The sequence below is a fragment of the Felis catus genome, chromosome E1 (assembly GCF_018350175.1).
Source record: "Felis catus isolate Fca126 chromosome E1, F.catus_Fca126_mat1.0, whole genome shotgun sequence".
Taxonomy (NCBI): Eukaryota; Metazoa; Chordata; class Mammalia; order Carnivora; family Felidae; genus Felis; species Felis catus.
In genome coordinates this window covers 15,035,882-15,062,347 of record NC_058381.1, presented here as the reverse complement: position 1 = coordinate 15,062,347, position 26,466 = coordinate 15,035,882, and the positions used below count along the sequence as shown (strand labels likewise).

Below are 26,466 nucleotides of genomic sequence, written 5' to 3'. Positions count from 1 at the left end.
AGCGTGATAATAGCCAGACCTCCAGGATTCTGTAAATTTCCTTTAACATTGGAAAATCCTGTCGGAAACTTCCTTTATCTCTAATTTAAAAGTATACAATCAATTTAAAAGTAGTATATAATCAATTCCTCCTCACAATCCCAGTGTAGTTCTTTAAGCCCATGGGTCTTATCCCGTGCTTTAATTAAAAACAAAAACAAAAACAAAAACACACCTTTTTGTGCTGAAAATGTCTCAATTGTTTTTTGACCATTGGTTCCTGGCCCACATCACATCACCCTGGTCTATAGGACACAAGTTTGTTTGTTTTTTAAAAAAAAAAAATTTTTTTTTTAACATTTATTTATTTTTGAGACAGACAGAGAGAGAGAGCATGAACAGGGGAGGGTCAGAGGAAGAGGGAGACATAGAATCTGAAACAGGCTCCAGGCTCTGAGCTGTCAGCACAGAGCCAGACGCGGGGCTCGAACTCACGGACCGTGAGATCATGACCTGAGCTGAAGTCGGACGCCCAACCGACTGAGCCACCCAGGCGCCCCTATAGGACACAAGTTTTGATGTATTATTTTATTGTATTAAAACATTTTTGTTTAACATTTATTCAATTTTGAAAGATGAAGAGAGACAGAGCATGAACAGGGGTGGGGCAGAGAGAGAGGGAGCCACAGAATCTGAAGCAGGTTCCAGACTCTGAGCTGTCAGCACAGAGCCCGACGCGGGACTTGAACTCACAAAACACAAGATCATGACCTCAGCCGAAGTCAGACGCTTGACTGACTGAGCCACCCAGATGCCCCTAAATTATTTTTACTCATTTTGAAAGATTCGTTTAGAGTTTAGCCCATTTATAATTACTTAAAAACTCATTTTACCATCTTTATCATCTTTTTGCTCAGTTAACTTGTTTTTAAAAAATCTCCCAGAGAGGGGCGCCTGGGTGGCGCAGTCAGTTAAGCGTCCGACTTCAGCCAGGTCACCATCTCGGTCCGTGAGTTCGAGCCCCGCGTCAGGCTCTGGGCTGACGGCTCGGAGCCTGTTTCTGATTCTGTGTCTCCCTCTCTCTCTGCCCCTCCCCCGTTCATGCTCTGTCTCTCTCTGTCCCAAAAATAAATAAGAAACGTTGAAAAAGAAAAAAATTTAAAAAAATCTCCCGGAGAATAATAAGGAAGTATACAATCCATTTTAAATTTACTAGAATAACGTTACTACTGTGTGAATCAGTGTTTTTAATTTTAAAAATATAGAAAAACTTCATGGGTGCCTAGGTGAATCTCAGCTCAGGTCTTGATCTCAGGGTATGAGTTCAAGCCCCGTGTTGGTAGGCATGAAGCCTACATAGGGAAAAACAAACAAACAAAAAACCATATAATCTTTATATATATATAAAGAATATATATATATATATAAACTTCTTTATATGTGTGTGGGTGTGGGTGTGTGTGTATATATATATATATATATATATATATATATATATATATATATATACACATATAAAGAAGTTCAAAGAAGAAAGTAGCAATCACCCATATTTCCACTTTCAGAATTGATTACTGTTAAGATTTTGGATTTTTTTGCATTTAGTCATTTTTTTTTTCTATTTTTAAACATCATGTAAATAAGAATAAATTATGCATAAAATATAGAACCTCATAGATAGGGGCACCTGGGTGGCTCAATTGGTTGCTACCCAAAAGTTTATTCTGAACTTATGAAAATTTTTACCCCAAACTTGCTATGTAAATAAAAGCCTGACTATAATGAGATGTCACGCACATGGAGCAAAAAACATTTGGGCTAAGATTGTTTGATGGTGCGGAACAGGCCATGGAGGGAAGTGGATGGAAAACTCCTCTGCCATTCTGGCTCTGGGAGTCAGCCTGCTATTGTCTACCCAGACAAGAGTTTCTACAGTTCTTAGAGCTACTGACATTTCTACCTTTTTTGTCTGTTCTATTAAGTACTTTAGGAGCACGACACAATAAAATCAGGAGTTGGTAACTTTCTGCCATTATAATCTGGAAGCCCCCTATACTATATTTTTATATTTGCAAAAACGGAACTCAATGAAAATAGTATTTTTTAAAATGCCAGGGAATGTACCCAAGGGAAAACAAAATTCTGGAAAAACACTCAACAGATGTATTTTAGAAGGTAGCAATGGCTCAAAGAAGCAAAAGAAAGCAGAGAAGAAAACAGAGACTAGCTTGCAATAGGATTTCCTAGTATTATGGGATGAATCCAATGCTATTTTTGGATGTTCCATGTGCTTCAGGATGGGGAAGAGAGTCTTCCTCCAAAACACCTCTACTGAAATGCCTATACATCATAACACTTGGCAGCTGAATTAAAATTTAGGATAAAAACATGCATACAAAAGGTTGACAAAATTCTAGATTACCTAATATGAGAAGATCAAAAGAACTGAATTGAAAGACAGTATCTGTTAAAATGGAGATAATACGATAGAAATGCTGGAAACACCATCTCTTTTCTAATAGTATCTGTTGTCAATACAGTGTCACTGTGATGCTGGGCACATCCAGTCTCTCCATCTGCCTTAAATAGCCTTATCTATAGGACATGTTTCAGGGAAGCAGGGTGAGGCTGGTCTGTGTGTAGGGGTGGCCCCTAGATTATTGGCCATGCACCAAAGGACCAACAGTTCATGGTAGTATTGTGTGAAAAGTTGTGCTTGGCCAGATCGCTCTCTTGGAAATTTAAAACAGAAGATGGGGGAAATCTGTCAATTGGAAAGGGAAGCGATCGAGTGGCTGAGTCATATGAATAAGACTCTGATATGCTAACTCAACCATAGACCTTCTTTCTGCAGTCTTCTTTGATTACTATTTCATAATAAAGTCCCCCTTAGCAATTGGGTTTTTAAGGTATTTTTACAAACTACAAAGGTATTCTTCACAACTCAGTAAAGTTAGGTGGGATTAAACTAGCCATTTTAGTGAGGTGTCTGGGTGGCTCAGTCGGTTAAGCATCCGACTCTGGATTTCGGCTCAGGTCATGCTCTCACGGTTTTTGAGTTTGAGTCCTGTGTCTGTCTCTGCCCCTCCCTGCTTGTGCTTACTCTCTCCCTTTTTCAAATGAATAAATAAACTTAAAAAAAAAAAAACAAACACCCATAAACTACCCATTTTAGAGATGAGAAAACCGAGGCAGAGTGGAATCAAATAATTTGTTAAGGCCACGTAGCTTCTCAATGCCATAATCACGACAACACGCGGTAGCCAGCGGTGTTTTCCCATCAGACCGCTGATTTGAAGGCTGCCGTTTCCACTCACAGTTCTTTCTCCCCAGATATTAGCTACATCAAGAACAGTACCGTAAGGCAAGAACAGTTTCCCTCCTACCTGTGTGCTGAATGGTGGTGATCGCCTGAGCGTTACAGTGCAGCTGCAGCACGTGTTTCAGCATGGCCACTCCCCAGACATCCAACTCTGAACCCGACCCAGGAGGCACAGCCGCCGCTGGCTTGTAGCAACCGGCTGCTTCAAGTCGCCTGCACAGTGCAGAGACACTTAGAGCACAGAGAAATCTGTGCTCCGGGCTATGGTTTCCAGTATGTGGCAGGAGGTGGAAGACGGCATTGTAATTACTTTCATATTTCCCATTCAGATCACATCCTGGAACTGGGGGCTCGAGCATTTTGCCTTTGTTCTCACTCTCCCCTCCCAGGTCACAAGTGAGTGTTTGCACCAGAGTCTCTCTTTCAGGTGAACATGTGTCTCTGTTCCTAATCTCACCGCAAAGCTTCCTTATGACTTTGCTTGCATCCTCAAATCTAGCTACGAGAGTGGACCTCAGGGCAATGTGGCAGAAGACACCCAGTGTGAGAAGCAGCCCCCCTAGAGAACACTCCACACTATGGTACAGGTCCCAGGCCTGCTGCATACAGTCATGGCTGCAGTATTTGGCATAGCTGCACCCATCACAGGGAACTGTGGCCAAAGTGTGGTCCAAACATCGGTGACAGTAGAGGTCCCCGTTGGTAACCCTGGTATCCCACTTGCTCTCTAGGTGACATAGCGGTGGCATCTCTCCCGGGTGAAGGACGCTCACAAAAGCGTCCTCCTTCACCAAGAGCTCTCCTGGGAGAATATCTTTTGTGGCAACCAAATAGCGGCCTCTTAAAGGGTCTGTGCGTAAGCTGACAGATGACGATGCGCTGGGGACTTGTCCATTCTCTCCCTTTAGGTCCATATCCTCCAAGGCTTTGGTTAGAGCTGCCGGGAAGGTTTCTGTGAGACTCTCCTTTTCTTGTGCCTTCATTTTCAGACGACAAAGGTTTGTCTGCAAAATCTGAAACTGGGCAGCTGTGAGGGTTGGTTTGGCAGCAAAGCTACTTTCAAGATCACTGATGGTCTGGCTCGCCTCCTGTCGTCTCCCCAGGGTCACCAGACATTCGGCCTTACGCAACATCATCTTGGGTTGCAGTCTCTCTGGATACCCGTGCATCTGCGCGCTCATGATGTCTTTAAGACACATCTGCAAACAGAAAGGAGATCCCCAAATGACCCTTGGTCCCTACTTTCAGTGTCTATTGCAAATGGTAACAAAAATCTACAGGAAACTTACGAGATTATTACAGATGCAGCAACTATAACCACGTGCTAATTTCTTTAAATCATATTCTACCGTGTGATGTTTTGAGTGATTAAGTAATACTTGCCGAGGATATTGTGTTTGTCTTATTGAATATTCCTGTTTTGAGGAAGAAAAGTCTTAGACACAGAAGTCAGACAGATCCGCATTCCACTACTGACTGCCTCTTACGAGCTGTGGGACCCTGTGTAAGGAACTTCATTTCAAGTGTCTTGGTGTTCTCATCTGAAAAATAGGGACAACCTCACAGGGTTGTTTTAAGGATGAAATAAGGTAATACACCTAAGGTTGAAAAGAATGCGTGGGGCATCGTATGTGTTCAATGTATGATGATCACTGCTGCAAGAAGGGGATAGAAATAACCAATATAGGGAAAGTTGTGAAGGGTTACATATTACACAAGTTCTTGCAATTGTTGTCCTCAATTGTCCAGGACTTTTTTGCTCAGGGTCTGGAGTTAAATTCTTGCTTGTCTCTTTTAGTTCAAAGGGCAATAGGTATGAACTTGTGAGTATTCAAAAAGTTCTTAAAAAAAATTTTTTTTTTGATGTTTACTTATTTTGAAGAGTGAGAGAGAGAGAGTGAGCAGGGGAGGGCCAGAGAGAGACAGAGACACCGAATCCGAAGCAGGCTCCAGGCTCTGTGCTGCCAGCACAGAACGTGACACCGGGCTCGAATTCATGAGCCGCGAGATCATGACCTGCGCCGAAGTCAGATGCTCAATTGACTGAGCCACCCAGGCGCCCCCAAAAAGTTCTTAATTGTAGGGAATATTTTACATTTCTGTGGTATTCCAAAAAAGGACATGCCAAAATGACGTTTGAGAGCTTGTCCTTAGACCTCAACTAGGGAATGAGAAGAAAGTCGCCCATGTAAAGCCCACTTCCTCATAGGCATACACAGGCATTTCAGAGCAACTTGGACTTGCCCTTTCAAAAGGCATATTGAGGGTGAGCTGCATTATTGAAGGGATAATCTTGAACATGCTCTACTCATTAAAAACAAACAAACAAACAAACAAACAAGTAAATTGTTTGCAAACACTTGGAACCCGAAGTATTATTAGCAACATATCTCACTGCTGATCTCAACACTGAGAACTGCTGACCCACTGGATATAGTCCATGGCCTTGTGCCACGTGCCATGACTCTTTCTTGTCAACCAGTACTGCCCCACATAATCACCTGTGATAGGTAAAATGAATCAGGAGAGAAAAAAATGAATCGGGGAAGAATAAATTTGGGAGGATACCAATTTTCTTCCAATTCAACTGACTGCAGCATGGCCTAGGTTTAGTGCTCTAAGGTAGGAGCAGAGAAGACAGTCTAGTCTTCCAGGGTACCCCCTCCAGATCCTCTCCAATCACACCATGCACCCTGATACTCACTTCATGCTGGCCCAGGTGGAAGAGGGCTGCAGAGCGATTGGCATAACACAGTGAAATGTCTGCAGTGTGAGGCCTTGAATGTGATATTCCCTGCAAAACAATGAACCGGTTAAAAGTATAAATGGGAAATAGCATTAAAAAAAAAATCTCTACACCCAATGTGGGGTTCCAACACACGACTCCGAGATCAAGAGTCATGTGCTATACCGACTGAGCCAGCCAGGCACCCAGAAAACAAGCATTTCTAAAGGTTTTTTTTTTTTCTTTCTTCCAGATAAGGGCTCTGCTATGAAAGATGGTATGAAATTCGGAAAGTTACTGGATCTTTTTGTGCTTCAGCTTCATTTTTAATTATCTCAGAGCAAAGCTGTGAAGATCGAGTGAGGAAATAAATATTCAAAGCACTTTGAAGATAGCAGCATCAAACACCACTTCAGCCACAAACAATCCTAAAGGTAAATGAAAATGGAGGAAAATATTGCAAGCACGATCCTGCACACAACAAAGGGTGAGTGGCACAAATAGAAATTCACAAAAGAAGAAACTCTAATGATACTTATTTCTTAGAAAACAAATAATTTATTTGTGGATAGTAAAATATATGCAAATGAAAGCACACAGGGCTCCTTTCCTTCCACCACCAAATTGGCAAGGAGTAAGAATTATCATAAAGGTAGCATCTCAAATCACTGGAGGAAAAAAAGGGATTATTCAATAAAAGTATTGTGACAAGTAGGGAGAGAAATAAAGTTGGCCCTCTATTTATGATAAACCTTTAATTAGGACAAGTTCTCAATGGATCAAAACCTTAACGTAAAAAATGAAACTCTCAGAGCACTAGAAGAAACTATAGGAAAAATCTAAAGTGATGTTGGAGTGAGGGCTCCCTTTGTAACTATGACACAAAACCCAGAAGTCACAAAAGGTTAATAAATTTGAGTACATAAAATATTTCTTGAGGCACCTGGGTGGCTCAGTCAGTTAAGTGTCTGACTTTGGTTCAGGTCATGATCTCACCGTTTGTGAGTTCAAGCCCCACATCAGGTTCTCTGCTGTCAACGTGGAGCCTGCTTGGGATCCTCTGTCCCCCTCTCTCTGCCCCCCCCCAAAAATAAATAAACACATTAAACAACTATTAAAAAAACACATTTCTTGGGGCGCCTGGGTGGCGCAGTCGGTTAAGCGTCCGACTTCAGCCAGGTCACGATCTCGCGGTCCGTGAGTTCGAGCCCCATGTCGGGCTCTGGGCTGATGGCTCAGAGCCTGGAGCCTGCTCGCGGTCCGTGAGTTCGAGCCCCATGTCGGGCTCTGGGCTGATGGCTCAGAGCCTGGAGCCTGTTTCCGATTCTGTGTCTCCCTCTCTCTCTGCCCCTCCCCCGTTCATGCTCTGTCTCTCTCTGTCCCAAAAATAAATAAACGTTGAAAAAAAAAAAATTAAAAAAAAAAAAACAACACATTTCTTTACAGCAAACCAATAAAAGCAATATCAAAAGGCAAACTTGGAACCGGAAAAAATATCTGTAACTCATGTCACAGGCAAAGGGCTCATTTCTTTACTTTATGATAGTTCCTGCAGATCAATAAGATGATGACCAATAATTCAACAGGAAAATAAGCAAATGATATGAATAGAGAGTTCTAATGGGAAATAGAAATGGCTCATAAACATATGAAAAAACGCTCAGCCTCATTCATAATCAGCAAAATGCAAATTAAAACTCTACTGGACCTTGAAAACATTATGCTAAGCGAAATAAGCCAGAAACAAAAGGACAAATATTGTATGATTCCACTTACGTGAGGTACCTGGAATAGGCAATATCACAGAGACAGAAACAGAACAGCAATTGTCTGGGGTGAGGGGGAGGGAGGTATGGAGAGTTACTGTTTAAGGGGCACAGAGTCGGTTTTGGTTGATGAGAAAGTTCTGGAAATGTATGATGATGGTTGTGATGTGGGAAACAAAGGTAAAAGGAAAAAAATTAAAATTTCCTTACTACTTACTGCCCATTGACATGTCCTTGAGACAGGCCGAGCAACCCTCCTCTAGGAACTCAACTGCCTGGATGCTAATACTTTGCTAAGGGCAAAAGGCTTAGCTTAGCATTAGCCCAACCTCCAGGATCCTGTTAAGTCTTCTTTAACATATAAAAATTCCTTTGGAAACTTCCTTTCTCTCTAATACCCCGAGATATATGTTGGCAATCATCCTCCAAGCTTATGGCCCACTGATACACATCTGAAGGATCTCAAGACTGAGTTTTTACTAAACAATAATAAATTACCTTCTCCTAACAAGAGCTAGCCCCCTCAAGGTCCTGGAAACCTTGCTTCCACACTCCTTAGAGACTTACTCTACCCCTCACCCCCTCCCAACTTGAAGATATATAGTCAAGGGCTCTTCACAACCCTAGTGCAGCTCTTTCTGCCCACGTGTCCTGTCCCTGTGCTTTAATAAAAACCACCCTTATTGCCCTGAAGGTGCTTCAATTCTTTCTTGACCATTTGCTGCAAACCCCAACATTTCCACATCAGTTAAACAGCACTGTAAGTGTACTTAACGCCACTGCATTGTATACTTAAAAATGGTTACAATGGAACATTTTATGTAATGTATATTTTACCAGAGTAAAAAAAGTTTCCATCTGATAAATTGGAAAAAAAAAAAAAACCCAACTATACTGAGAAACCATTTTTTAGCTATCAGATTGGCAAAGATAAATAAAGCCGATAGCACATGGAGTCATCAAAGGAGTGGGAAAATGAGCATTCTCATATGTTGCCAGTGGGAGTATAAGCTGGTCTCATGATTATGAAGGGCAAGTTAGCAACATATATATGTATTTCATATATATATCTGTATCATTTATATCTCCATTAAACCAGCAACTCCTCTTCTAGGAATTTATCCTACAGATATAATCTTTTACCCCAATGCTTAACCGACTGAGCCACCCAGGAGCCCCTCTTTTACCCCAATGATAGGTACAAAATAACATACATGCAAAGTTTCTCAGCATAGAGTTGTTTGAAATAGCCAAAGATAAGGAACAACTTAGATCAATTACATATTGATCTATAAGATGCTGGCTACATAAATTACTACACATCCATATTAGGTAATACCATGCAGCTATAAGAATGAGGAAGCTCTTAATGTTCTGAGGTGGAATGATCTTCAAGATACTATTAAGTGAAAAAAGCATGGGGCTGAACAGTGTATATTTATGTAAAAAGTGTATGTGTGTGGGGGCTCCTGGGTGGCTCAGTTGGTTAAGCGTCCAACTCTTGATTTTGGCTCAGGTCATGATCTAGAGGTTCATGGTATCCAGCCTGGAGTAGGGCTCTGTGCTGACAGTGTGGAGCCTGCTTGGGATTCTCTCTCTCCCTCTCTCTCTGCTCCTCTCCCGCTCGTATGTGTGTAAGCTCTCTCTCTCTCAAAATACATAAACATTTTTAACAAATAAAAATAATTTTGTTTGTTTTTTTTTTTTTTTAAAGTGTATGTGCATGCAGGAATGGGAGATTGTTTGTATTAATTTATATATGCTAAATACCTCTGGAAGACACATTTAACAGTTGCTGGGTTCTGGTGTTAGGTAAAGTGGTGGCCAGGAGACAGAAGAAATAGACTACACTGTGTATATATTCTTGTACCTTTTGAATTTTAACTATGTAGACACATTTCATATTAAAAATAAATAGCTAAAATAATAACAAAATCTTAAAAACTAGTATTGCTGAGGATACAGAGAAATGAACATTCCCATATTCTACTAGAAGGGTTGTTAACTAGTTTTTTCCTAGAGAACAATCCAGCACCAAGTACCAAAGGCTTAGAATAATACATTTAAATTGACTCAGCAAATTCTCTTCTAGGAATTTATCCTAAGGAAGTAATCAGATGCGTAAAAATATTTACATAGAAAGACACTCCTTGTAGCCTTGTGATACCAAGCAATCTGTCAACATTAGGAGATGTTAAATCAAGCATAGTTCTCTGTAATGGAACACTAAACTAGCCATAAAAAAATCATGTGCTAGTGGAAAATTTAATAACACAAGAAAATGGTCACAATAAATTGTTGAGGAAAAAAAGCAGATTACAAAACAGTAAGTGCAGCATTATACCAATTTTGTAAAAGAAAAACATATTTTCAGAGGAAAAAGTGTCGCGATGGATATAAGCAAAAATGTTAACAGTGCCTATCCCTGACTATGTGACTTTTTTACTCCTTATGCTTCTCTATATTTTCCAAGTAACTTACAAAACATAGTACTTTTATAATCAGATAGAAACAACAAATATTATTTAAAAAAAGAGAAAATAGCAGGTTTGTAGAAAACTGCAAAGTACCATAATCCCCAAAATACTAGCTTCATGAAATAGGAAGGCTCATCTCCCTTCACATACAGAGCAAACCTTAATTTTTTGTCTGGTTTCCCTTTTTATTTTACTTGTTTTCCTTGAACAACTTCCCATATGATCACATTTCTGATGCACATGCATAAACTTGAAGAGATTAGCTCTGTAAAAAGGAACTATTAAGCCACTTATCAGTGGATCGTTACTTAATTCTTCAGGAATCACGAATTCACATTATTCAACTAAATACTTTATAACATTACAATTTAGGGCTCTTATCAGTTATAGAGGCTATTGTTAGAAGTCTGAGAGTTGTTGGAAAACTAATTCCAAATGTTAAGCTTAGCCCTGTTAAAGATTCAGAGTAAAGGTGTTTACCCTTCAAATTTACACTCATTCTTTTATTAAAAAAAAAATTTTTTTTAATGTTTATTTATTTTTGAGAGACAGAGTGTGAGTGGAGGAGGGGCAGAGAGAGAGAGAAAGACACAGAATCTGAAAAGGCTCCAGGCTCTGAGCTGTCGGCACAGAGCCCAACATGGGCCTTGAAGATCATGACCTGAGCTGAAGTCAGATGCTTAACCGACTGAGCCACCCAGGTGCCCCTACACTCATTCTTTTAAATATAAAAGATCACAGACGTGGTGAGAAGATTGGTACATTCCTGCTTTAAGCCCATATTTATCTCTTAAAAATTATGGACGGAAGTCTCTCAGGGATCTTGTTTCAGTTTCTATGATGGAAGCAGGACAGTAAAAGCCGCAGATTGTTAAAAGCCACTCTTCCTGATCAAAATCTAGCTCAGTGATGCTTAGTTTTGTTTTTATTTTATTTTATTTTATTTTATTTTATTTTATTTTATTTCATTTCATTTCATTTCATTTCATTTCATTTCATTTCATTTCATTTTTTAAAGTTTATTTATTTCGGGCGCCTGGGTGGCTCAGTTGGTTAAGCATCCAACTTCGGCTCAGGTCATGATCTCATGGTTTGTGAGTCTGAGTCCTGTGTCAGGCTCTGTACTGACAGCTCAGGGCCTGAAGCCTGCTTCAGATTCTGTGTCTCCCTCTTCTCTCTGCCCCTCCCCGACTCATGCTCTCTCTCTCTCTCTCAAATAAATATTAAAAAATAAATATAGGCATACTCATTTAAAAAAAAATTTTTTTTTAACGTTTATTTATTTTTGAGATGGAGAGAGACAGAGCATGAACAGGGGAGGGGCAGAGAGAGAGGGAGACACAGAATCTGAAACAGGCTCCAGGCTCTGAGCTGTCAGCACAGAGCCTGACGCGGGGCTCGAACTCACGGACTGTGAGATCATGACCTGAGCTGAAGTCAGACGCTTAACCAACCAAGCCACCCAGGCACCCCTAGGCATACCTCATTTTAATGTGCTTCACACACATGGCGTTTTTTTTTTTTTATTACAAAGTAAAGGTTTGTGGCAAATCCTGCATTGAGCATGTCTATCAGCACCATTTAATAGCCTTTGCTCACATTGTTCATTGTGTCTCTGTGTTACATTTTGGCAATTCTTGCCATATTTCAAACTTTCATCATTATATTCATTACGATGAGCTGTGATCAGTGATCACGACTTGCTGAAAGCTCAGCTGACAGTTAGCTTTTTTTTTTTGCAATAGAGTACTTTTAATTTAAGGTATGCACATTTTTTTGATATAATGCTATGGCACACTTAGTAGACAATAAATAGTGTAGCGTGAACATAACTGGGAAGCCAAGAAATTCATTTGGCTAGCTTTATTGAGATATTTGCTTCATCGTGGTAGTCATCTCCTAAGTACTGCTGTATCTGTTGACAACTTTCAAAATGGGATTTAAATAGGCCGTGGCAGTTGGGCTTATTTTCCTTTCTAAGTTAACCTAAGTCAAACCGGTTGTAAGCGAACACTGCAGCTGACCAAACACCTAGCTGGCCTCTAAATTGGGACTATCAAGCCAACAGCCTCATCAGTCATTCTGATACAAAGGGCACACAATTCAGTGACAGCTGACAGACCCGGGCAAGGCAGAGCCATGGGTCCAATAAGCCTATTGCTACAGGGTATCTGAGGCAATTCAGGAATAGAAGTTTCTTGATGGAATTTAGGACGCGTATATGCCTTTGTTTTGGCATATAACCAATGGCAGAATTCTGCCAGTTTTCCTTTTCAAATTCAGCTCACAAACTGTAAACAAGGGAACCACTGGCTACACAAGTCAGCAGTAAGGTTCTGTGACCTGAAGAACTATGCATCGCGGAATCGTTGGTAGCCCCTCCTGCTGAGATGCGGTGCCTTACCTTAGAGTACAGCACTGTGGCTCCCATATAATCCTTCTGCTGAAATTTTTTGTTTCCTTCTTCTCTGTAGAAAAGGGGAGCGTTGGGGTCCTTTTCCACCAGGTAGCCTCTAGACAGATTTTGTAAAAACATCTCATCCTCGGGTCTTCATGAAGAAAGAAACAAAACAAAAAAAGCACACATTTGTTATTAAGGGAAGTACCTTAACCACTGCACTTGAAACGTCCTGAGTACCTACCTGCAAAACACTGGGACACATGAGGTTGTCTGTATCGTGTAATGTGAATGGGGGGGGGGGGCGGAAAATCTTATGGCCTCAGAGGCATAGATACCAGAATTTCTATTTAGAGGACAGAATGCTAATTATTTATTTTATAATTACCACCCCCACGATAATGTATCATAAAAAAGCTTAGGTGTGGAGAATAACATAATACATGGTTTTGTAGCAGAGTATTCTCCACCTAAACTGTGTTGAAAATACTTGAGTGAATGGCTGACAGAAGGAGGAAAGAGAGGGGAAGAGGGAGGGAGAGGTAGGGAAAGAGAAAGAGAAAATGAAAATGAATCATAAAGTAAATGTAGTAAAGTATTAACATTTGGGGAATCTGAAAGAAGATACTGAAAAGAAAGTCACAGGCCCCAAATGGTATCACTTGTTAAGGACCCAAGTCAGTAAACCAAGACTTAATACCTAAGCTGACTGCAGTTGCAAGACCCCAGAAATGTAACCTTTAACCTCCAGATAGGAATTTACTGGTCAGCACTAGTAAGTTTACTGACAGACCCCTTCCATTCGCCTTAGGAGAGTGACCTTGCCTAAAACAATGGATTCTTTGCTAATAATTTCCTTTTTCTCCACACTCTCTCTACCTTTATTTTTTTAAGTTTATTTATTTATTTTTAAATATTTATTTACTTGAGAGAGAGAGAGGGAGAGAGGAACAGAGAAAGAGGGAGACAGAGAATCCCAAACAGGCTCCCGCCGTCAGCGAAGAGCCCCACAAGGGGCTAGAAACCACAAACTGTGAGATCACCACCTGAACTAAAACCAAAAGTCAGACGCCCAACCAACCAAGCCACCCAGGCATCCCTAAATGTTTGTTTATTTTAAGACAGAGAGAGAGATAGGGGGAGAGAGAGAGAGAGAGGGAGAATGAATGAGGATCTCAAGCAGGCTCCAAGCTGTCAGCAAGGAGCCCGATGAGGGCTCAGATCTCACGACTGTGAGATCAGGACCATGATATGATGACCCTGAGATCATGACCTGAGCCGAAATCAAGAGTGGGGCACTCAACCGACTGAGCCACCCAGGCACCCACATCCTCCCTACTTTGAGCTGTCAGCGCAGAACTGGGCGAGAGGCTCAAACCCAGGAACTGTGAGATCATGACCTGAGCCAAAGTCGGAGGCTTAGCTGACTGAGCCACCCAGGCGTCACTCTACTTTTAAAAACCTTCCCTTTTCCATAGCCCTTTGGAGCTCCCTTCTACTTGCTAGTTGGGATGCTGCTCAATTCATGAATCAATTAACAAAGCCAACTGGATCATTAAAATTTAGTTGGTTGAGGGGTATTTGACTTAGGCTCAGGTCATGATCTCGCAGTCTATGAGTTTGAGACCCACATCAGTTTCTCTGCTGTCAGAGTGGAGCCTGTTTGGGATCCTGTCTCTCCCTCAATCTGCTCCTCCCCCATGCTCGTGTGTACATGCGTGCTCTCTTTCTCTCAAAAATAAACATTAAAATTTTTTAAAAATAAAAATAAAGTAAAATGAAATAAAATAAAATAAAATAAAATAAAATTTTCTTGGTTGGGGCATCTGGGTGTCTCAGTCGGTTAAGTGTCTGACTCCTGATTTTGGCTCAGGTCATGATCTCACAGTTTGTGAGTTTGAGCCCTGCATGGGCTCTGTGCTGTCAGCTAGGAGCCTGCTTGGTATTCTCTCTCTCAATCTCTCTCTCTCTCTCTCTCTCTCTCTCATAAATACATAAACTTAAAAAAATTTACTTGATTGAATTTTTGTTACTTAACAAAGTATATTACTTTGTTATACTTAATATACTTAACAAAGTATATACTTCTTAAAGGTATATACTTTTTAAAATATACTTAACAAAGTATATTACACAGCAATTATTTGTACTATTTTTACAAATTTTACTGTAAAAATTACTACTACTATTGTAAAATTACTATTTTACAAATAATTCTGAAATTATTTCAACCTGAAAAGGCTAAGTGTCTAACTCTTGGTTTAGGCAGGGGTCATGATCTCATGGTCTGTGAGTTTGAACACTGCATTGGGCTCTGTGTTGACAACGCGAAGCCTGCTTGAGATTCTTTCTCTCTTTCTTGTTCTGCTCCTCTCCTGCTCTCTCTCTCAAAAATAAATTAATAAACATAAAAAACCCCACAAATAAACACACACACTGGCAACGGAGAATACACCATTCTGCCAACAAGGAGAAACAGAATACCCCAGACTCTCTCTTTAACTGTAAAGAAAGTAAAATATGCATAATGTGAAAAATAAAAATTCCCTTTTTAAAAAATTCTTTAGGGGTGTCTATGTGGCTCAGTAGGTTAAGCGTCCAACTTTGGCTCAGGTCATGATCTCACGGTTCATGGATTTGAGCCGTGTCAGGCTCTGTGCTGACAGCTCAGAGCCTGGAGCCTGCTTCAGATTCTGTGTCTCCCTCTCTCTCTGCTCCCCACCCCCCCTTGCTTCTGCTCTGACTTTCTCTCTCAAAAATAAACATTAAAAAAAGTTTTTGTTTATTTTTGGGAGACAAAGAGACAGAGTGGGGGAGGGGCAGAGAGAGAGAGAGAGAGAGAGAGAGAGAGAGAGAGAGACAGAATCTGAAGCAGGCTCCAGGCTCTCAGCCGTCAGCACAGAGCCTGACGTGGGGCTCAAACCCACGAAGCGTGGGATCATGACCTAGGCTGAAGTCAGACGCTCAACCAACTGAGCCACCCAGGTGCCCCCCAATATTTTTTAATTTTTAAAATATGTATTTATTTGAGAGAGTGAGTAAGTAAGCAAGCAAGCATGAGTGGGGGAGGGCAGAGATAGCAGGAGAGAGAGAATCCCAAGCAAGCTCTGTGCTGTCAGTGCAGAGCCTGACGCAGGGCTCAATCTCACAAATCATGAGATCATGACCTGAGCCCACTCAGAAGCTTAACTGACTAAGCCACCCAGGTGCCCTGAAAACTAAAAATTCTCTTAAGCATCCCTTCTCAAAGAAATTGAGATCAGAAGTGTAGAATGTTTTTCAAATTTTTGTTTACAAAGACCCATAATAAGAAATATCTTTTACACCGTGATTCAGTCTGATGTGTCTATGTACAGATGTATTGAAATTTCACAAAACATTATCTTTACTATGTATGAGTTAATATCAAATATTTTATTAGTATTTAGATACAATATAGAAAAATATCAAAATAAATAATATAAAAAGGAAAATTAGAAATTTTAATTAAAAAATTTTAATTTAAAAGGCGTGCTTGCCTGTTCTAAGTTTATTCCAGTCTAAAAACAATACGAGGATAATACCCTATGCGTATCTGGTGAACCATAGAGTCTGTTGTTTTTTTTTCCTGTTTGTTTTTGTTTTGTTTCAAATTAGGGTAAATCTGAAAATCCTAGTTCAAGCAAAAAGATTGTGGTGAATAATAATTATAGCAAAACTCTGCTTGCCTAACAATGGATACTCTTTATCTTAATCCAAAATGATGATAAATTCAGTGTTGTGTAATTGTTCTTTAGTGCAATTAAGAACTAAGCTGCAATAATTCATTCTTTTCTTTAGGCACCAAGTTAACTCAGTAATTGATTCAAAGTTTTGAAAAGCAAATGGATGTTCTTTTTCTTTTTCATATTCCAAATTTTCTTCTGGAATAGTATGATAAAAAATTTGAGGAAGTGAGATAAAACAATTTTTCTTTCTTAAAAAATATATTTATATATATATATATATTTTGAAGATTAAAAAAATTTTTTTAATGTTTATTTATTCTTTGAGAGACAGAGTGTGAGTGGGGGAGGAACAGAGAGAGAGAGAGAGAGAGACACAGAATCTGAAGTAGGCTCCAGGCTCTGAGCTGTCAGCACAGAGCCTGATGTGGGGCTTGAACTCACAAACTGTGAGATCATGACCTGAGCTGAAGTCGGACGCTTGACCCACTGAGCCACCTGGTCACCGCTATTGTTTTCGTTTTTGTTTTTTTGAGAGAGAGTGTTAGAGGGAGAGAGAGAATCTCAAGCAGGCTTCACACCCAGCATGATCCCACAATCCTGAGATCATGACCTGAGGTGAAATCAAGAGTTGGACACTAAACCGACTGAGTCACCCAGGTGCCCCAAAACAAATAATTTTTTTTTTACATTTATTTATTTTTGAGAGACAGAGCACAAGTGGGGGAGGGGCAGAGAGAATGAGAATCTGAAGCAGGCTCTAGGCTCTGAACTGTCAGCGCAGGGCTCGAACTCATAAACCGTGAGATCATGACCTGAGCTGAAGTCAGATGCTCAACCAACTGAGCCACCCAGGTATGCCAAAACAATTTTTCTAATTATTTTTACTGTGGTAAAATACACATGACAAAATTGACACTTTAACTATTTTTAAGTATACAGTTCAGTGGCATTAAGTACATTAACAATATTACGCGATTGTCACCACTATCCATTTCCATAACTTTGTCACAATCCCAAACTGAAAACTCTGTCCTCATTAAAAAATAACTCCTCAGGGGTGCCTGGGCGGCTTAGCGGGTAAAGCATCTGACTTCGGCTCAGGTCATGATCTCATGGTTCGTGAGTTCAAATTCAATGTCAGGCACCCTGCTGTCAGCACAGAGCCTGCTTTGGATCCTCTGTCCCCCCCCTCCCCCCGCCCCTCTCCTGCTTGTGCTCTGTGTGTCTCTAAAAATAAATAAATAAACTTAAAAAAAATAATAATTTGATAACTCCCCATTCCTCCCTCTTCCTAGCCTCTGCTAACCTCTATTCTATGTTCTGTCTCTATGAATGTCTACTCTAGGTAACTCAGATAAGTGGAATCATATAATATTTATCCTTTTTATGCCTAGCTAATTTCACTTAGCATACTGTTCCCAGATTCATCCATGTTGTAGCATGTATCAGAATTTCAATTCCTCTTATGGATGAATAATACTCTATTGTATGTAGATACCACATTTTGTTTATCCATTCATCCGTGGATGGACAACATTTGGGCTGTTTCCATTTCTGGCTATTATGAAAAATACTGCCATGAACACTGGTGTGCAAATATCCGTTTGAGTTCTGTTTTCAATTCTCTGGGGTATCCATGCAGAAGTAGGGTTGCTGGACCGTATATTAATTCTAGTTTTAATTTTTGAGGAATGACACTGGTTTCCATAGTAGCTACACTATTTTACATTCCCACTAGCAGTGCACAAGGCCTCCAGGTTCTCCGCATCCTCACCAACATGAGCTATTTTCTGTTTGTTTGTTTTTTCCTAGTAACCATCCTAATGAATGTGAGGTGGTATCTCACTGTAGTTTGGATTTGCATTTCCCTAGTTATTAGTGATGCTAAGAGCACCTCTCCAGGGGTGCCGGGGTGGCTCAGTCAGTTAAGTGTCTGACTTTGGCTCAGGTCATGATCTTGCGGTTCATGGGTTCGAGCCCCACATCAGGCTCTGTGTTGACGGCTCGGAGCCTGGAGACTGGTTCGGATTCTGTGTCTCCCTCTCTCTCTGCCCCTGCCCCACTCATGTCTGTCTCTCTCTCTCAGAAATAAACATAAAAAAAAAAAAAGAGAGAGCACCTCTCCATGTGCTTGTTGGCTATTGATATATCCTTTTTGGAGAAATCTCTATTCAAATCCTTTGCCCATTAAAAAAAAATTTTTTTTTAACGTTTATTTATTTTTGAGACAGAGAGAGACAGAGCATGAACAGGGGAGGATCAGAGAGAGAGGGAGACACAGAATCTGAAACAGGCTCCAGGCTCTGAGCGGTCAGCACAGAGCCCGACGTGGGGCTTGAACTCACAGACTGTGAGATCATGACCTGAGCTGAAGTTGGACACTTAACCGACTGAGCCACCCAGGCGCCCCTCTTTGCCCATTTTTAAAATCAGGTTGTTTGTTCTCTTGTTGTTGAGTTTTAGGAGTTCTACTTATCAGGTACGTGATTTGCGAATATTTCCTCCCATTATGTGGCTTGCCTTTTTTAAAAAAAATCTTTTATTTTTATTTTTTTAAGTAATCTCTCCACCTAACATAGGGCTCAAACTCACGACACAAGATCAAGAGTCACATGTCCTCTCTACCCACTGAGCCAGCCAGGTGCCCTTCTGTGGGTTGCCTTTTTTACTCTGTTGATATTGTCTTTTTATCCACAAACTGTTTTAATTTTCAAAATTGTCTACTTTTGTTGCCAGTGCCTTTGCTGTTATAGCCTAGAAATCATTGCCAGCCAATGTCATAAGCTTCCACCTTAGGTTTTCTTCTAAAGGTTTTATAATTTTAGCTCTGAAGTTTAGGTCCTTGGGCTATTTTGAGTTAGCTTTTATATATGGTATAAGGTGAAAAGTCTAACTGTGTTTTTTTCATGTGGATGCTAATTAGGGAGCAGACAGAACTGAGTTCCTTCTTCCAGTCTTGCCTTCTGTCTCTGGAGCCCTACTGAGGGCCTCTCATGGAGTCAACTGGCAATGCATCAAGTTCCACAGAGTACAGAGGATTGAGAATGGAGCTGAGAAACAATAGTGTGGTAACTCCCACACGTCTGTATATACATGTTTTTTCTGAGCCATTTGAAGTACAGTCATCATAGAAGTTCACCTCTACGCATTTCAGCAGACCTCTGCTAAGAATAAGAACATTCTAGGGGCGACTGGGTGGCGCAGTCGGTTAAGCGTCTGACTTCAGCCAGGTCACAATCTCGTGGTCCGTGAGTTCGAGCCCCACGTCAGAGCCTGGAGCCTGTTTCCGATTCTGTGTCTCCCTCTCTCTCTGCCCCTCCCCCGTTCATGCTCTGTCTCTGTCCCAAAAATAAATAAACGTTGAAAAAAAAATTAAAAAAAAAAAAAGAATAAGAACATTCTATACCTAAAAAAATTTTTTTGGGGGTGCCTGGGTGGCTCAGTCGGTTGAGCATCCAACTTTGGCTCAGGTCATGATCTTGCGGTGAGTTGGAGCCCCGCATCAGGCTCTGTGCTGACAGCTCAGAGGCTGGAGCCTGCTTTGGATTCTGTGTCTCCCCCTCTCTCTCTGCCCCTCTTCCACTCACACTCTGTCTCTCTCTCTCTCTCTCAAAAATAAACATTAAAAAAAAATTCAAGACCTATTTATGATATAGACAACTTCCTTAAATTAAAAATGGGTATGTACTATAAACCTATGGCAAATGTCCTAAATGGCTGTTACTATTCAATACTGCACTGGAGGTCTAACTAATGTTATAATCAAAAGATAAAATGAGAGGTAAAAATATTGGAAAGGACGATTACCATTTGCAGATATAGCTACTTACCTAAAAATTCCAAGTGAATTGGCATAAAAACAATAAGATATTGTGAAAATACAGTTAGGCAGCTGTAGGATACAAAAATTCCTAGCCTTTATACACCAATCGTCAGAGAATGTAATTGGGCGAAAAAAAAGTCTTATTCACGATAACAATAATCTTACAATAAGGAAGAATAAATCTAAGAGGGAATGTGCAAGACCTATACAAAGAAAATGATAGAACTTTACTTAAGGATATGAAGGAAGCCCTAAGCAAATGGCAAGACATACCTTTTACTTGGAGGAGGAAATTTAACATTGTAAAGGTGTCAAGTCTCCCTAAATGAATCTGTAAGTTCAACACAATCTGCATCAAACATCCAACAACATTTTTTAGAAAGTATTTATTTTCGAGAGAGAGAGAGAGAGCACGTGTGCAAGCGCAGGGGGAGGGGCAGAGAGAGAGAGGGGGACAGAGGATTCGAAGCAGGCTCTTTGACGACAGCACAGAGCCCGACGTGGGGCTCGAACTCACCAACTGTGAGATCACGACCTGAGCTGGAGTCGGACGCCTAACCGACTAGGCCACCAGGCGCCCCTAGCCAAGACATTCTTGAAAAAGAAGAAGTATATGAGTGTGTGGGAACTTGGCCTACCAGACAGCAAAGCCACATCTATACGAGCCTTCCATGCTTTCCAGTGTTCCTTCCTTCCACTTCTGGTAATAAAATCTCAGGGAGGAAACCATTTCTTGTGGCTGAAGGAGGGAAGACCCCAATGTGGCAATAGGGTTGAGCACCGTGCTATAGGCCTGGCCAATCAGAAAGGCCTCATGCTTGTGGTTGAAAGGATGCATCAGGCAGTCAAAATTAGGTGGACTGGAGTCCACAATTAGGTTGATCTAGACCTTTTCTGCCCAAACTCTCAGGAAAGACGGCCTCTTTTCTTGTGGTTGTTAAGCTTGCAGGACGTGTCCAAGGCTACCAGCGTTGATTATGCCCGCCAGGTGTGCAGTTCGTCTGCGAGATGAAGAGCTACAGTCTGATGACATCTGAGCCCCTGGACACAACTCTGCTTGCAAACAGATCTGCCTTGGACATCCTAGTTTCATAGTGCATAAATTTCCTAATGTGAGCTGGGTTTCTGTCACTTGAAACTGAAAGAATTCTAGTATGATACTATAAAGTCACAGTAAAAACCCTTTGGTTTTGACATAGAAATAGAGTCTAGGAACAAATTTGTGGCAAGTGGGAATTCAATTTTTAACGAATATGGCGTTTTGAGGCACTAAGGATATCACGGCCTATTCAATAAATGCCTAGGAAAAATCATCTGGAAAAATGTTAGCACATTCTCTTACATCACATACAAAAAAAAATTCCAGTGCTCGCTTCGGCAGCACATATACTAGAATTGGAACAAAAATAAATTCCAGATGGAGTTTTTTTTTTTTTTTTTAACATTTTTATTTATTTTTGAGACAGAGAGAGACAGAGCATGAATGGGGGAGGGGCAGAGAGAGAAGGAGACACAGAATCGGAAGCAGGCTCCAGGCTCTGAGCCATCAGCCCAGAGCCCGACGCGGGGCTCGAACTCACGGACCGTGAGATCGTGACCTGAGCTGAAGTCGGACGCTCAACCGACTGAGCCACCCAGGCGCCCCCAGATGGAGTTTTGAGTGAAAACTAAAACAAAAAACTACAAAAGGAGTTAGAAGAATATAAAGACTATTTGCAAGACACATAACTCAGAAACCAGAAAAAAAAAAAAAAAGATATAGGTGTATAGAAGTTAAAGCACGCACAATTTATATACAATGCAAAACACTGCAAGTAAAGATAAATAATAGGTTGGGGAAAAACTAGTCACAAATATAGCAAAGAATTATAGGACCAGATTTTTGAAGATCTCTTATAAATTCATAAGAGAAAGACAGACAACTTAGAGGGAAAATAGGCAAAAGACACAAATGAACAGTTTGCATAAGAAATATAAACGGGTTATAACATCAGAAATAATGCATTCTTTCACTAGTAATTAGAAAAATGCAAACAAAACAAAACAAAACAAAAACAAGGCATTTTTGTCCTGAAGTCTGGCAGAATTAAAGACTACTGCTTTCTAGTGCTGGTGTGGATATAGGAAAGTACCGGTAATGTCTTTTTGGAAGACAATTTGTCAGTTTTTTGGAAGACAATTTGTCAGTATTTATCACATTTTAAAATGCCCTGGGTGGCTCTGCCAGTTGAATGTCCAACTTCAGCTCAGATCATGATCTCATGGTTCATGGGTTCGAGCCCTGTATTGGGCTCTGCACTGACAGCTCAGAGGCTGGAGCCTGCTTCAGATTCTGTGTCTCCCTCTCTCTCTGCCCCTCCCCCACTGGCTCTGTCTCTCTCTCACAAAAATAAATAAACATTAAAAACAATAATAAAAAAATAAATAAAATGCTCATAATGACTGATACAGCTATTTATCTTCTAAGAATATATGTGTACAAAAACATACAAAAAAGTTGCTTACTGCAGCATTGTTTGTAACAGTAAAAATGCAACAACTTGGAAATAATGTAATTGCCCCTCAACAGGGAAAAGAATAACTACATTGTGGTATAACTACATAAGCAATATCATGCGGTTGCTAGAAAGATTAAGGTGTGACATCGGAGAAAACCTCCTAGAACAAAGCACATAATATGACAGAATAAAGAAAAAGAAATGTAGATATATCTACAATTGTATGAGAATACACAAAAAGGACCAGAAAATTCCAATAAACTGTGGCTGTTTCTGTAGAATTGAATGAAGAGACGGTAAAGGGGAAACCTTCCCGTTAAACTTCATTAAATACCATTTCAAATACGATGAGAATGCATTTGCATCTTGTCAACATTTATCATAAAGAAAAACAAGTATCAAAAAAAAAAAACCACCCCAAAACAAGTAAAACGCTAATTGTACCTGGTTAGTGCCTGAACTGGCAAGGCTCAACACTGCACTCATCATTTCATTCAACTAAAATCTGAGTGCCCGCTATGTGCCAGACTATCTGCAGTTGTTGGCACAAAGATAAAGACGTTAACACTGAACCTGAAAGGTATGTGTTTATGTATCTGCATGTATATGAGGCTCTCATGTGTGAGTCCTATTGAGCATAAATACGTGCCAGTTGGTGAAGAGCTTTAGACATATTTCCAGATTGACATTCAATCAGTATTTATTAAATGCCTGTTGTTTTGTTTTGTTTTGACACAGCACTGCTCTTGTCTACACAAAGACAAACACAGACAACATCTTTGCCCTCATGGAGTTTATAGTCTATAGTGAAGACAGATGTCAATCAAATGATTACAGGAACCTGGAAAGGAAAGCTACGTGATGTTGTTAATATATGCTGAGCTGGGACTCAGGAGGCTTTCCTGAGGAAAGATCTAGCTGACCCTGAAGGATAAGTAGAACTTAATTAGGGCGCGGAGGAGTAGAGAGAAGCCAGGGAAAGCATTTCAGGCAGAAGAGATACAGGAAGTAAAGGCCACGTGACAAGAAGCACAGTGTACATTAAGAACTGAAAAAAGGTCATGGGGCGCCTGGGTGGCTCAGTCGGTTGAATGTCCGACTTCAGCTCAGGTCACAATCTTGCGGTCCGTGAGTTCGAGCCCTGCGTCGGGCTCTGGGCTGATGGCTCGGAGCCTGGAGCCTGCTTCAGATTCTGTGTCTCCCTCTCTTTCTGCCCCTCCCCCGTTCATGCTCTGTCTGTGTCTCAAAGATAAATGAACGTTGAAAAAAAAAATTAAGAAAAAAGAACTGAAAGAATGTCAACAATATGCTGGAAACAGGAGTGTGGTAAGAGGAGGCCACGGCCATGGGCGATGGGCAGACTGCAATGTCTTACTGGCTACATTAGGTTGAGAATTTTAGTCTTTATTGTAAGAGCGAAAGAAACTCCTGAAAGATTTTAAGTGAGAGCAATATAATCTGATTTGTGTTTTGAAAAAGGATTTCTGTTGTGGTGTAGGAAATAGTTTGGAGGGAGGCAAGTATGCATTTGGGGAACCAGTTGGTAGTATTCTAGCTACTGATAGTAATTTGGATTAGGGAGGTAAAGGGAACGTGTTGGTTTTTTGTCACTGCTGTAACAAATTCCTACAAAATTAGTGGCTTGATACAAACAAAAATGTGTTCTCTCACAGTTCCGACATGGGTCTCAGTAGGCTAAAATCAAGGTGTTGGTAAAGACATGTTGCTTTCTGGCTCCAGGGGAGACTCTGTGGCCTCACCTTTTCCAGTTTCTAGAAGCTGCCTACATTCTTTGGATCGTGGCTCTCTTTCTTTACCTTCAAAACCGGCAATCCTGCATCTCTCTTGACAATTCTTTCATAGTTATATCTCCCTCGGACTCTTCTGCTTCCTTTCTCCACTTTCAAGGATTCTTGTGATTACACTGGGCTAATGGGTAATCCAGGCTACTCGGCCTATCTTAAAGTTGGCTCGTTAGCAACCTTAGTTCCATCTGCAAACTTAATTTATCCTTACCATGTAACCTAACACATTCACAAATTCCAGGAATTAGGATGCAGACAACTTTGGGATGTATTATGTAGTATTATATATACCACACAGGAAAAGAGGGAGATTATCACAGTTTTTTGTTTTGTTTTTTTGAGAGAGGGAGAGCGCATGAGCGGGGGGGGGGGGGGGGGGGGGGGGGGGGGGTAGAGAGAGAGGGAGAATGAATCCCAAGCAGACTCCAGGCTCAGCATGGAGCCCAGTGCAGGGCTCGATCCCATGACCCTGGGATCATGACCTGAGATGAAATTAGGAGTCAGAAGTTAAATCAACTGAGCCACCCAGGCACCTCTTATTATAAATGTTTAAATATTTGTTTTGCGGTTATCCTGGAGATTAAAAAATGAATCCTTGATTTATTTACTATTTTCAGTTAGTACTTTTGCCATTTCCCAAACAATAGAAGAACCTTACAACAATTTACCTCCATTTGCCCATCTTTCCATTTGTACTACTATCATGTGATCATGAGTTCTTATTTTATATTTAATTTAATTATTTTTTAAAACCTTATTTATTATTATTATTTTTTAGTAATCTCTACACCCAATGTAGGTCTTGAATTCACAACCCTGGGATCAAGAGTTGCATGCTCTACTGACTGAGCCAGCAAGACACCCCTCATGAGCTATTTTTTTGTTTTTGTTTTTTTTTAAGATTTTGTTTTTATTTACGTATTTATTTTTTTTTTAAAGATTTTATTTTTAAGTAAATCTACATCCAACATGGGGCTCAAACTTACAACCCCAAGATCAAGAGTCACATGTTCTACCAGCTGAGCCAGCCAGGAGCCCTGTGAGTTGTATTTATCTATTTAAAAAAACAATTTTTTAAAGTTTTTATTTTTAATTAATCACCATACCCAACATGGGGCTCAAACTCACAACCCCGAGATTAAGATTTGCATGTTGCACCAACTGAACCAGCCAGATGCCCCTCCTCGCCATGAGTTATTTTTAAATATAGAATGGTTCATAGGTTCTTAGCTTTAAGAACTGAAATAAGGTAGTGCAATTCACTAAGATAGGGACCACTGGAAGGGACTGTGAGTTTGATTTTGAATATGTTGAATTTTTTTTTTTCAGCGAGAGAGAGAAAGAGTCGGGGGGGGGGGCAGGGGAGAGAAAGAGGCAGAGAGAGAATCCCAAGCAGGCTCCATGCTTAGTGTGGAGACCCACATGGGGCTTGAACTCACAAACCCATGAGATTATGACCTGAGCCAAAATCAAGAGTCAGGCGCTCAACCAACTGAGCCACCCAGTTGCCTCTGGATATGTTTAATTTTAAGTATCTTTGGGACTTTTAAGTAGTCAGCTGGATTTAGAGATTGGAGTCTCAGAAGGGAGGTGAGGGCTGGACATAAAATTTTAAGGATAATCAACATACAGAGGAGTAATTGATGTCATGGGTGTACATGAGACTGTATCAGTTGAGGATACAGAGTGGAAAGGAAAAAGAGCCTAGGTTGGAGTCTTGAGGAACTCCAATAGTAAATGACGAAGCAAACCCTCTTCATTTGTATTCCTTTCTATGCACCAAAACTTCAAATGATTCTTGTGGATTAGGACATCTTGGTGTTAGTAAGCCATATCCAACTACCTTGGGATAACTCTGCTACCATTACTATTTTCATCAATAGTTGTCTATCATTTTTAGAAACTCTGTAAAAGGAATCCACAGATCCCATAAAGATTTAGACATTATTTTTCAAACTGTAGGTCA

General features: G+C 40.5%; 1 protein-coding gene across 4 annotated transcripts in view; it reads right to left on the bottom strand.

Moving 5' to 3' along the window:
* The window catches only part of SMYD4 (SET and MYND domain containing 4), a 69,503-nt gene that overhangs the window by 37,885 nt on the left and 5,152 nt on the right, over positions 1-26,466 (bottom strand). For all 4 annotated transcript variants that reach the window (XM_019817359.3, XM_006939979.4, XM_019817360.3 and 1 more), the window contains exons 3-5: positions 12,674-12,818; positions 6,006-6,095; positions 3,366-4,500 (exon numbers count right to left, since the gene is read on the bottom strand). In XM_019817359.3, the coding sequence (XP_019672918.2) occupies positions 3,366-4,500; positions 6,006-6,095; positions 12,674-12,818 (1,370 nt within the window). The remainder of the gene's footprint in view (positions 1-3,365; positions 4,501-6,005; positions 6,096-12,673; positions 12,819-26,466) is intronic.